This window comes from Seriola dumerili, unplaced genomic scaffold (assembly GCF_002260705.1).
Source record: "Seriola dumerili isolate Sdu_G_001 unplaced genomic scaffold, Sdu_1.0 BDQW01000003.1, whole genome shotgun sequence".
NCBI lineage: Eukaryota > Metazoa > Chordata > Actinopteri > Carangiformes > Carangidae > Seriola > Seriola dumerili.
The window spans coordinates 13,361,098-13,373,833 of NW_019174258.1; the positions used below are offsets into that span (position 1 = coordinate 13,361,098).

At 39.0% G+C, this 12,736-nt stretch overlaps 1 protein-coding gene across 1 annotated transcript; it reads right to left on the reverse strand.

Annotated features, from left to right (window-relative positions):
• Window positions 1-266: 266 nt before the first annotated feature.
• LOC111221711 (adhesion G-protein coupled receptor G1-like) lies at window positions 267-10,423 on the reverse strand. The gene is made up of 12 exons (XM_022745229.1): window positions 10,330-10,423; window positions 10,022-10,076; window positions 7,885-7,972; window positions 7,395-7,523; window positions 5,126-5,278; window positions 4,975-5,023; window positions 4,794-4,885; window positions 4,306-4,424; window positions 2,925-3,205; window positions 1,962-2,064; window positions 1,452-1,777; window positions 267-1,363 (listed from the first exon to the last, which is right to left on the reverse strand). Exons 1-12 carry the CDS (start codon window positions 10,385-10,387, stop codon window positions 1,248-1,250), a joined length of 1,569 nt encoding a protein of 522 aa, XP_022600950.1. The 5' UTR covers window positions 10,388-10,423; the 3' UTR covers window positions 267-1,247.
• Window positions 10,424-12,736: the final 2,313 nt, after the last annotated feature.

Here is a 12,736-nt window from a genome sequence, read left to right on the forward strand (position 1 = left end):
ATATTATCCCACAGGAGATTCAACACTCAGAAATTTGTTGTTTTTTTTAAAAGTTGTTAAGATTGTTCAACTGTTTTATTATGAAATATAGTTCTATGTTGTTTTTATTTATGTTTGTATTTTATGGGTATTTATTTCTTATGTTTTGGTCATCAATAATAGTTGATTAGGATGTGAGTACCATAATCCATGTTTTTATGGATGAAAGAATTGTTAGACCAACTGATTTTTAAAAGTATCTTATTTATTTTGTATACAGTTTTTTTTGTAAAAAACAAACACAGATACAAACAAACAAAACCCACAAAAAACTAACAAAAAACGTTTGTTTCTGAGGTATGTCTTGAATCTGATGGTTTCAACTACCATGCTGGCAGAACAGGTTAAACGGTCTCCCTAAAGTGCAAAGCAGCATTTACAACACTAACGACAGACTCCACATATCACTTAACAAAGTGACAAAAGCAAAAGCCCAGACACAAAAAATTAACAAAATGAACCAGTCATTTTTTATCAAACAAATTAACCAAGGCTGAGTCGAACACCATGTTTGCTCCTGTAAACAAACATGGATTACTAGACACAGGGCCACTGGCCAAAGGGTCATGGGGGGCCCCTCTTGTTGGAGATTGAAAAGAAACAGATAACAGCTCTTTCCAAATTAAAAGTCCTGGTCACACCAGCATTTTCAACAGCAAAATCAGTTCATTGAAATGGTTTCACAGTGGTCAGCATTCATGTTCAACTTTGGTGACCTTTGGCACTATAACTTGTTTTCCTCCACACTGTTTCCATTTTGACCATTTGTTTTATGAAAGGTTGTGTTTTGCACTTTAGGGCCACAGCAAGGTTTTTGAGGGTGATTCTCAAGTGTAAGAAAATATGTTTTAAACATAGAAGCTGTTTTATAGTCACTGCTTTAAATACAGATGTCTTTCTGATCCTGAAATGTGTTGTAATGATCACTTTTGCAGAAAAGAATAAGAGATTCTTTATTAATCGATTCACCAGGAAATCATTAACAACATTTACATCTTCATATCTGATATAATTGTAACCATAAGGATCATAATTGTAGCAACAATAAATAACTAGATTGCTCATGCTTCATTATTTTCTATTTAACAGCTAGATATCAACAAATTAAGTTATTGTTAGTTAACTGAATACTGAATATGACTGGAGTCCAAAGGTCAATAAACACCTAATATAGGCAATGGATAATATGTTTGTTTTAGCTGTAAATATCAATTATTAAAACTGGTCGTCATCATTTTCTGAGAGGAAAGGTCTCTGATTGAGGAGTTATTTTCAGATCGAGACTTGCAGGACAAAGCCACGGACCACAGGAACATAAATAAACCTGAGAAAGGAAAAGAAAGGCTGTGAATTCTTCAGCTAATCATAAAAGCATGGTGCATACAGTATGTGAGGATCAAATGGATACTAACCCTGCAGGGAGTTTAGTATAGTGAATACATAGATTGCAGGGAGAGAGGTGAAGGTGGTGGTCTCCAACCCCCAAGGTAATCCCAACACACAGCTGAGGCCCAGCACTGTGGCACAGTCCTTCCATAACCTGCTCCTGTTCTCTTTGTTCATCTTCTTCCAGTCACTGCTGCTTTGAGTACCTCCACTACTTCTTCTTACTCCCCAAAGCTTAAACACCACCACCCCCAGCATGCAGGAATTATACAGTATCACCAGGCATGGAAAGGCCAAAGTAGTGATGTAGCTGACTACAAGCCGATGTGGGAACTGGCTGCTCATCCAGCATCTGTGGGTTAGTAAAAAAAAAAAAAAACATTGAAAAATCAAGAATTTAAAAGGTTAACTCTGAATTCCTTCATGCAGGCAAAGAATAAAGCAGAGCCCAGGTGAAACCAGATTATGTATTTGCTAAGAAATCAATCGCCATGGCTGAACATTTAAAATCATGACAATGAATCTTGATTTCTTACATCTGCGTTGTTGAACTTCTGTTTTTGTCATCCTTCAGTTGTAGAGTGTATTTACCATAAACACCCGAAATCCCACAAACCACTGCAACCAGTGTAGGAAGACCTGCAGAAAGATGAGTCAGTGCAGAATTTAATTGAACAAGCCCCAACTATGGTTAACTGTTCCTGCTTGAGCATTCGGTTACACTTCTGTCCTCAGTTTTTAATATTATGTTATTGAATTCAGAGAGCAAAATAAACCTTAATATCAATCTTCAAATATTTGTGATACCCACATCACTGCCTGCACCTTTCTTATATGTCTTTATTCACTCTCATTGCTCTCATCAGTATTGTTCCCAGATGCAGTAAGCAGCTACTTTCAGTGACTATACACTACTTATCCATCACCAAACATCAGACAGAAGTTAGCAACTAGCAGACATTTTCCTCAGGAAATAGCAGAGACTCAAATCAGATATATGCTTTTATGCTTCCATATCTGCCGGTTGTGTGACACGATTGCCATATCAACTTAAAAGATGATGGATGTTCTGCTGGCCCCAAGTGGCCAAAAGTGTCTGTTGCAGGTTAAAGGACCTTAACGTGTCATCTGATATTGTGCTTTTGCAGTGCATATACCCAGGAAACAAACTATAAACCACAAAGCAGCCCACACACAATGAATGTAACACCTTCAGCATCTGGGGTCCTAGTGCCTGCTTCACCCAGTTGGCAATCTTGACTTCAGCATATTAGTGTACATGCACTATGTGTACATGCTACAGCATGATACAAATAGTGTAACCTGACAGCAAATCATTACTCTACTGCTCCCCTTGTGGTTGAAAACCTCAGTGGGTAGCCCTAGCTGTATATTGGATATGGATATTTTCCTGTCTTATGAACAGTATATTGGGAGAAATCACATTCATACACCTTTAAAATTTGGCAGAAACACTGTCCTAACCATACTCCACTCACCCCATCCCACCAAGCCGAGTTTGAGCAGGTATCTCCTCACATAGATGTTGAAGACTCGGACAAGGAGAAGGTAGAGGTGGAATCCCTCTAATGCCGTCCAGGTGAGGGTGGCCAGCAGAGACCAGTGCAACAAGAAACCCAGTAACTTACAAACCAAGCTCTCCTCATTTTCCTTCAGCAGCGACACCCAGAAGCTGCACAGCAGGAAGCTGAGGTGGAGGCAGAACAGCGCCCCTGTTAGTTGCATATGCAAAGCGATGGCCTTCTCTGGACGCCGCCGTCTGACAAGACAAACAGTACACAGTTTATCATTTATCATTTATCAGATACAGTACATGTGGCCATTTTTTACCCAAATTCTGCAGGTACTTTCACCTCAACATGGTCCTATGAGCCCAGTGGACTGCCATATATATTTTTTCACATACTCACTTCATCACGTCTCCTCTAGGTAAAAGGATGTTAGTCAAACTCATTTAGCATTTCAGTTCAATCTGTGCAGGCTGACTAAATACTATACCACAGTACAGTGCCTGCTTTGATCTTCCTGTCATACAGAATTTATATAATAATGAGCGACTGTACCCTCAAAGCTTTAAGGTGGAGGTATGCTCAAGGGGAAGTAGTTTCTGGGACATGCTGTCAAGCTTGTCAGAAGAGAGAAATGTTTATAGCTGCTCAAAAGGCTGCACTCACACGCTGATGGTTGAAATAGTTGTGTAAATAACAAATAAAGTTTGAGAAAGAGGCTTTGACAGATTGTGGGTTTGAGCTCACCACTGATGTGAGGAGGACAAAGTTCTCAGAAAGTGTAACATTTTTTATCGAGTGTTTTTTCCTGTTGGTATCAGTCATGCAAGATAAATATTCCTGTCTACATGCACCGCTGTGCAAAGAAGACTGTTCCTCTGGGCTGCCTGAGAGAGAACATGCACAGGTGCCATTACAAACGAGCCCACAGGTTGTTTGTGCAGCAGGTTATTATGACCCAAGTTACATTGTTTTGTTTGGTGACATCTAACATAGTAATGATGACAGGAACAAAAGAAAAAGTCCGGTGATATAGTATATAGAGAGACAAAGTGCATGTGAAAAGCAGGTTGAGATGGATAGGTCAATAAAATACAGGAATATAAATCGATTCCATTGTGAAAACAGTAGTTTATTTTGTTTCTTTTATTCATGACAGCTTGACCAAGTTAACCACATTGTTATTATTGACAATGATTATAGAATACAGCTACAACAAAATTGTAGCCTGCTCGTCACCCACAGCCCGTAGAGACTGGAGAACGTTACCGAGCAAGAAAAAAGGGTTACAATATTTTGATGAGTTACCCGATGGAAATAAGAATTTTAGAATAAGAAACAAAAAACTCACTGTAGGCATATATAGATGATCAAGCTGATGACTGTGAAGAAGACGGAGAGTGCTGATCCAATGTAGGTGATATAGCTAAGATTGTCGGAATTAGTTTTATCTACTGATAATTCAGGGTTCTGGAACAAAAAAAAAAAAAAGGATTAAAAATTCAGTTCAAAATGAAGATCACAAGTCTAATGGAGGCCCCTCTAGGAGACTGTATGAGCAATTTGGTCTGTACCTCTATTAAGTGTATTTTCATCCAACTGTTTTTATACACTTTATCAACCTGCACATGAAAAATGGAGTGGAAACTGTGGAAATGCAAGACAATTTTGCACCCCATTTATATACCCCAAGTAACAAAAATGCACCTTTACACAATTATATTGTGTAACAACACAATCCCTGTTTGGGGGAGGGGATTTAGGAAATGGGTGGCTTAGAGGTGATGACAGAACTAACACTGAAAAAAAGTGTTCCGTAGAAAAGTGTTATAGCTTTACCACGAGCACAGCAAAGAAACTGAGGTGGTCACAGCTGCAAATAAACTCAGATCCACTGTGGCTGGTATCACAGCCATCTCTGCTCCAATGACCTAAAAAATGTATACAATGGTTATTTTTAAATGGTCTCTTATCTTTTAGAGCAAATAGCCTATACTGTAGGCTGGCATATGGAACCTACCTGTTCTGTAATCTAACTCCTGCCAAAACACACAAATCCCGTTATCCACCTGAAACATATTCAAAAGTGAATCAGTATCAGAGATCAGAGGACAGCGCATTACATTTTCCAAATGTTGCTTCTGCTGGCACAGCTAGTTTTATCAATTTACCTGTTTGGTGTGTTTGAAGGTTAGTTTGATGTGTTGTGTGAGGTTGCTGACAGGATGGTTCCCTGCCATGACTGCTAGGACTAACCCTCCCAAAACAGTGTGTTTGCTGTATTCAGGCTCGCTGGGTATGAGTGCTGTTCTCCCTCTTTTTCTCTGTGGGGATACACAACATTAATGGCGGGGTGAGGTTGATTTGTAGTAAATCAGCTTCTAAAACATATACAGTAGTGGTTCCCCGCCTGGGGGTGGGTCTGCAAAGGTATTGCAAGTGGGCCAGCAAATCATTTGCAAGTACAGGACAGTTTTGGTGAAAACATTTAATTATCAAAAAAATATATTTTTCATGTTTTAAAATAAAAGAATCTTTAAAAGCATCAAAAACTCCTTTTGTTGTTCGTACACTTTGCTATTTCAGTCTGATTGCATGCTAAAAGATTCAATCCATGTGAAAAACTGCAGTATCAAAATAGATAGCTGGTTAGTAACAAGAAGGGTTAAAAGGAAAGGGAGTCAAGGGACTGATAATGAATCGAGAAGTGATCCCTTCCCTATCAAACAAAATGGAAAAATTGAGCTTCTCCTGCTTTCAGTTCAATCCTAAATGCTCAATTGTTATCATGAAAACAAAAAGTGCTCTGAGAACTTCCCATTTAGCCTTCATATCATTATGGGGTTGGATGTAGGCCGCCAGCATTTGGGAGATTTTGAAGTGGGCCAGGACTTGGAAAAGGTTGGGAACCACTGATGTAGAGGTTTTACAGCAACATTAGCTACTGTACTGACCGTTCCTCAATTTCATAGGACACAATGGCTGATTGTGAGCGTACAGAGTTCATGGAAATCATTGCAAATCAGCATGAGGGAAAAGTATTGACTTGTATTTACACAGAGGGAGCAAATGTGAAGTAGAAACCTGTGTCAGTGTTTAAAAACATTAAGGTCCTTTTTCTTACCCACATTCTGAATTTACCTCAGATTTCCCAAAGGTCAAAAAACTTCCTTAATTCACTAACTTTCTTTACCTTTATCTCCATGTTGAATTAATAAGGGTAACTAGCTGTAACACAGCCAAAATGATCAGCAAATCAAAAAAGAAAAGTGAAGAAAATGTCTAAAAAAGGACAGAGGGACCCCTGAGAGTTAATAAATCCCATGAACCGCTATTTAAATTACCACTATTATGTTTTTTCGGTGCTAAATTTAACATTACTGGGGAGGAGAGCAACGCGACTAGAAGTGACAGCGAGAGAGGGCTAGTAGCTTCTCCTCTCCTCTGTCTCAGCGGAGACCGTCACAACTTCATTCAATCATTTAACAAAACAAAAAGAAAAGCAACAAAGGAAGCAGTAAATGGACTTACATATTTAAGACCTAACTAAATGTAATTTAAGACCTAACATGCGGCTAATGTAAAGCTAGCGGAGCTTGGAGAGTTGGTTATCTGGTTGCTAGGCACACACACACACACACAGGTCAGGAGCTGCCGTTGCCATGGCAATGTGAAAATCTGCCCAGAATTTGGCTTCTACATGGCTTCAAACAATTGCAAATTATGAGAAAACCGTTACTTCTTTTCAAAAAACGAAAACACCGTGACAGACACTGAAGCCAGAAGTTTCTTACAGTTTCTATTTTATTCAGATATTCCTTAAAATGAGTGAGTAAGCTCAGTGCGAAGATAGAGTGAGATTCTTTTGAAAAAAAAAAGATGATTACATTAGGTGTCAATGAGAGTGAGACAGGTATTGCTGCCGGACTCGGCACCCCCGTTTAAATTTTGTGCGTTTTATAGTTTGAATCACATTTCTACGTGCAGGTATGAGAGAGCTGGGTGACTCAGAAAAAAGGTGAAATTTTGTAGAAAAAAGGTGAAATTTTGTGGGTTTTTAAAGAAAATTCCAATGCATTCCTAATGCATTATTTATTCCCAGTATTTTGGGAATAACTTTTGGAAAAATTGGAATTTTAACACCAAAAGTCATAGCACCTCTTTCGGGATCAAGACGCACGTTTTGATGTATATAATACCGGGGTTTTCTCAAAGCTGCGGGACGAGTTACGCGCCAAAATTTGGTGGAAGAATAATAATAAGCCCAAAGGAATATTAATAAATGCCTCCTCCGAGGCACTCCTCTCACCTATTCTAGCTGTAGAGGAGTGCCTCGGAGCTGAGCACCCGTGGCACTAATTAAATAAGACTGGTCAACCAGTCTCGACTAAAAGGTCTCTTGTCCTTAGACTAGCGTTTTGTACCTTCAGAGCTACTGACCTTAAAGTAAGTGCTGTTGATGACTGTGACCACCAGTAGTACCTCCTCCTCAGATGCATATCCTCTGCTTTTCTTGAGAGCTGAGGACGGGATGTTTACCCTGTGATTCGAAGTAGGACTCGCTTCAGCCTAAAAACCATAAATACGCACAAAGACATACAAAAATATTTAGATATATTGGATATACAGTAGGCTATACCAAAGAAAACAGATTTTAGATGTTGAATAAGTAAAAAAAAGCAATTTATGGAAATAACATTTGTTCATTTGATCATTTTTAAGCACATCCAAGAGAAAACAACAGAGTGGAAATTATAACCAGAACTCTACAGTTGTATGTGTGTGATGAAGACAAAGTAAACCATTTTTTCCTGTTCTGCTCATTTGTTAGTGCACATCAAGTAAAACTTCAGATTGTTTTACCCCTAAAACCAACTGAGAACCACATGAGACAAGAGCTGGGAGCCAGTTACCCAAAATAAAGCCTTACCTCCTGAGACGAGGGCACCTTCAAATGCATGAAGCCTGATGTAAAACGGTTTCTTACTGTACAGGCTCTAACTCTGTCCTCAAAACACCTGCAAACACATATTTCACATATTTCAGCAGCTATGCAGTTTTATAACTCATACAGTATTGTGACTACAGTATCATATTATTGTAACTACCTTAATTAGTGGTGGCATTATTCACAAAAGTACTGCTGAATGAAAACCTTTGACATTAACTGAATGATTATTGTACACAGTTATTTATGGGTTGAGAAAGTTGTGCTGTACACCACTTTGGCTGATGAAGCCAATTCAAAACACTGTGACATTCAAGCATATGCATTTACTTCCAGAAAGACTGGCAGCCTTTACCTTGACAGCAATAAGGTAAGTTATAATAGTTGATTTGCTTGACAGCAGGGAACAATGACATGTATCTATTACTGTAGGACAAATATACAGTGCTGCTTGAAAGTATGTGAATGCCTTGAGCAGTTCAGATGTTTCTGTTGTTTACCATGATTTTCTTATTTTATCATCACCAGTTTTTATGTATGAAATGTCAGATATATGTTTCATCAATTGCTTGTACTTGTTTAGTGGAACTTGTTTAAGTAGCCCAAAAACTACATGAAACATGGAATTAGTGTATGTGCAAAAGTAAGTGAATCCCCAGCTGCATTGGTTAAGTCAAGCAGGTAACAGACTCAGGTGAAATACATGTGAGTGCTTAATTAATCATTTCAGTAGACCAATAAAATGAGACATCCTTGGGAAAGGGATTGGCCTGCACTAATTAAAAGAGAGAGGAAACCAACCAAACCAACTTGGTCCCATACACATCAACAATGCCGAGAGGAAAGGAGATATCCGAGGACATGAAGAAGAGGGTAGTGACAGCCCATCAGTCTGGGGAGGGATATAAGACCATCTCCAAAAGATTCCAGCTCAATCCATCGACTGTAAGACAAATAATTTACAAATGGAGGGCCTTCAACATGACAGCAACTCTGCCTAGAAGTGGGCGCCCATCAAAACTATCACCCAGAGCCACCAGAAAAATAATAAATCAGGTAAAGGCCAACCCACACATCACCTCTACAGAGTTGCAGACCTCTCTGGTAGCATCTGGGACAAATGTGCATGCGTCTACGATCAGACGACAATTGAATAGCCATGGCATTCATGGGATGGTTGCTAGAAGGAAGCCTCTGCTCTCAAAAAAGAACAAAGCTGCCCGTTTCAACTTTGCCAAAGAGCACTTAGACAAACCAGAGGCCTTCTGGGAGTCCATTCTCTGGACAGATGAATCTAAAGTAGAGTTATTTGGTCACAATCAAAACCGCCATGTTTGGAGAAAAGCCAACACTGCAAATGAAGAAAAGAACCTCCTCCCTACAGTGAAGCATGGTGGTGGAAATGTGAAGATCTGGGGCTGCTTCTTTGCTTCTGGAATTGGGCGACTCCATATTATCCAGGGAACCATGAATTCTCAGGCATATCAACAAATTCTTGACCAGAATCTCCTGCCATCAGTCAAACAGTTGAAGCTGGATTATGCAACAAGACAATGACCCGAAGCATTCCAGCAAAACTACAAAGGAATGGCTTCAGAGAAGCGTACTCTGGATTGGCCCAGTCAAAGTCCAGATCTAAATCCTATAGAAATGTTGTGGCGAGACCTGAAGAAGATGGTACATGCCAGATGTCCCTCCAACCTCTCTCAACTGGCTGAGTTCTGCAAGGAGGAGTGGGCAAAAATCCCCATAAGCAGATGCGAGAGACTGTTTAGAGGTTACAAAAGACGTTTGGTTGAAGTAATGGCTGCAAAAGGAGAAGCCACAAGCTACTAATAGAAGGGTTCACATACTTTTGCACATGTTACATTTTCAGTGTTTGTGAAATAAACCACATTTGTTGAATTACATAATGAAAAAATATCCCTTTTTGTGTGTGTGTCCAGTATTTGGAAAGTGTGCTTTACAAATTAGGATTTGGATGTCTGTTAAATAAGGTTCTTTTAATGTTTTTTTTACAAAAACAGTGACCATGTCTGGAAGGTTCACATACTTTCAAGCAGCACTGTATGTAGTGCGAGATCTACAGCATTGTCTTAGTAGCCACTACGTGAGTTACCTGGTCCATTGGGGATTGTTTTGATGACAGTCGTTGAGGACATGTTCACAAATGTCTGTTGGAGTGACAGATACATGAAAGAGAAACATGAAAAGAAACTTCATGTTGTAACTGTTTAACCACTGCTGTTTTAGTGTTGCACAAGTGGTTGGGTAAGGGTTCCCGACAGCATGTAGCAGAGGACCATGACTGACTTCATATTTCTCTTGGTTTAATGATCCACAACATTTACATACATAAACAGTTAAAATAGTATCCACCTCACAAGCACAGAAGCATAAACACACAAACAAACGTGAAAAACTCACCAGCAGCTTGAGTTGTAGAGAGCCCCACAAGTGTGATGAGAAGAAGAGTAATCCACATCGTGTCTCACTGTTCCTCATGTGATAGTTCATATTATCCTACTTGCTGATGAGGTGAGCGGGCAGTTTCACATCTGCATCACATGGTAGTGGTACAGGAAACAGGAAGTGATTCATGTCTGATGTTTTTTCAAGGGTATTGTAATAACCCAGTTCTTATAAACTGTTGATGATAATTTTAGGAAACCTCATTAACATATTTTATCTGCCAATCAGAGAATAAATTACTATATCAGTGTGAAAGATTCATCTGAAGCCAAGCTATTGTTATTTATTTGTTTTCCAGAGTCATCACTGAAAGAAAGAAATACAAATACTTACAATGTGACATGTTCAGAGTTACAAATGATATCTGTATTTTACTGTGACTACATCTCCAATATTAGATGCTGCCTAGAGAAAAGAGGAAGATTACAAATGCTACCATTTTCCCATATACGCAAGAAAAAAGAACCTCATTATGGTAACAATCACAGACATTCACAGCCGACAGGGGAAGGGAAACTCTTGCAGCACGTTTTCCAAAGTAGGCAAAACACAAGAAAATGAAAATGTAATTTTATAAAACCTTTAATGTGTCATGTCAATATATTGAATCATTTCAAAGGTTGTTATAAAAACCATATAGCAACGTTCCCATTCTTCTGTGTTGATTTATTAAGTTATTCAAAAACATGTATGATAATCTTGCTTAATGACAAAATCAGCTTTGATGACAGAAAATGTGTCACAGAAGTGACTCAGGCCGAGCAAAAAATATTTTGTTTTTGTAGAGGAAAAAATTATACAGGGAAATGTTCAAAGCTTAACATTACTTGGAAGTTAGGGGAATTTCTGACATATTGGCAGGGTAACATGTGGGAATTACTGTTGCTATGGTTATGTGAAGGTGGTCACAAGCGCAGTTATGCCATCAGTGACTACATCTAGGGTTTAGCATCCAGACTAATAGCAGGAAAGGGCCTAATCAAAATTGATTTGCGGGAGATGAAATCATACTGTCCTCCATATCTCTGTTCCTCTGCTAATCAGCTGCCAGTCAGATCCAGAGCAAGATAAAGAAACCCAGACAAAGAAACACACTTGTTGGGTGGGTTTATGAGCTGGTAAAAGAGTAACAGATCCATCAATTTATAATTAAATCTGACCGAATTGAATTTGAACAGATACCTCTAATAAAAATGGGACTGTATACAGACTGGTTAAATCTGAAAGAAAGAGAAATACGCTACTCAGACAGCTGGTCTTGTGGAGTCCAGAATGTTGAAAAGGTAGAGGATAGTTGTCATATTCTGAGGTGGTCCCTGTCAGGCAGGTAACACCCAGCACAGTGAGGCCACTCCTGCAGGACTCACTGAACCTCTGTCAGTCTCTCCAAGTCTTCCCTCAGCCTCTGCTCCAAGCTTTGAGTTGGTCCTTAAGACCTGAAGATCTTTCTGTCTGTTTCAGGTGATTACAGTAACATAACAGAATCTTTCTCTTTGAAATGTTCATGACTATAACTTCACAGTAAAAAACAACAAAAAACTTCAAACTTAACCTTATCAATCAGTGCTGTGTAGCATTAAGACCAGTTCTTAATGAGTAATGAGTATTGTTCCCTGGTTGACCACAGGAATGATTAGGACTACAGTGAAGTCACTGGGGAAACATGAGTACACCTCAGTTCTCTATTTGGTATCTATATTAAATACTGTGAATAACACTCCAAACAGTCTTACTTTGTGGGTCTGTTAAATCTTTTTTTAACATAGTAGTTACACAACATTTCAAAGTGGCATGGCAAGGACAAGAGTCCAGGCATCACTTTCTTTCCACTGGAGTACAGCAAGGATCTGTGCTTAGTCCCTTACTCCCTTGGTCTGATTACCCACTCAGGTTTTCTTGCACAGATTTTGTCTTAATTATTGTTTATGTCACAATAAAAAAATATTTTGCATCATGTTGTGTAAATGGTACAAAGCTGACCAAAAATGCACCTACATTCCAGGTTGTAATGCAACAAAACAGAAAGAACACCAACACTTCTGTAAGCAGAAGATCTTTCACCACTTAATGAAGTTTCAGTGGAGTGACAGGCCGACAAAGCAGGTTGAAAAAGCTGAAAGGGTTACTGTTAGATAATGGGGTGAAAGCTACTGTGACACAAATCCTTCCAGTACTTTGGAAAAATAGACAGACTGGTTGATAATTATTCAGAGACCCTGCATCAAGGTGTGCTTTCTTAAGCAGAGGTTTAACCACAGTAGTCTCAAAGCTAGTGGGGTAAGTTAACAATATTCAACATTGTAGATCCCAAAACTGGCCAACGATCGTTGAGAAGATTAGCTGGTAGAGGCCAACACCAGCT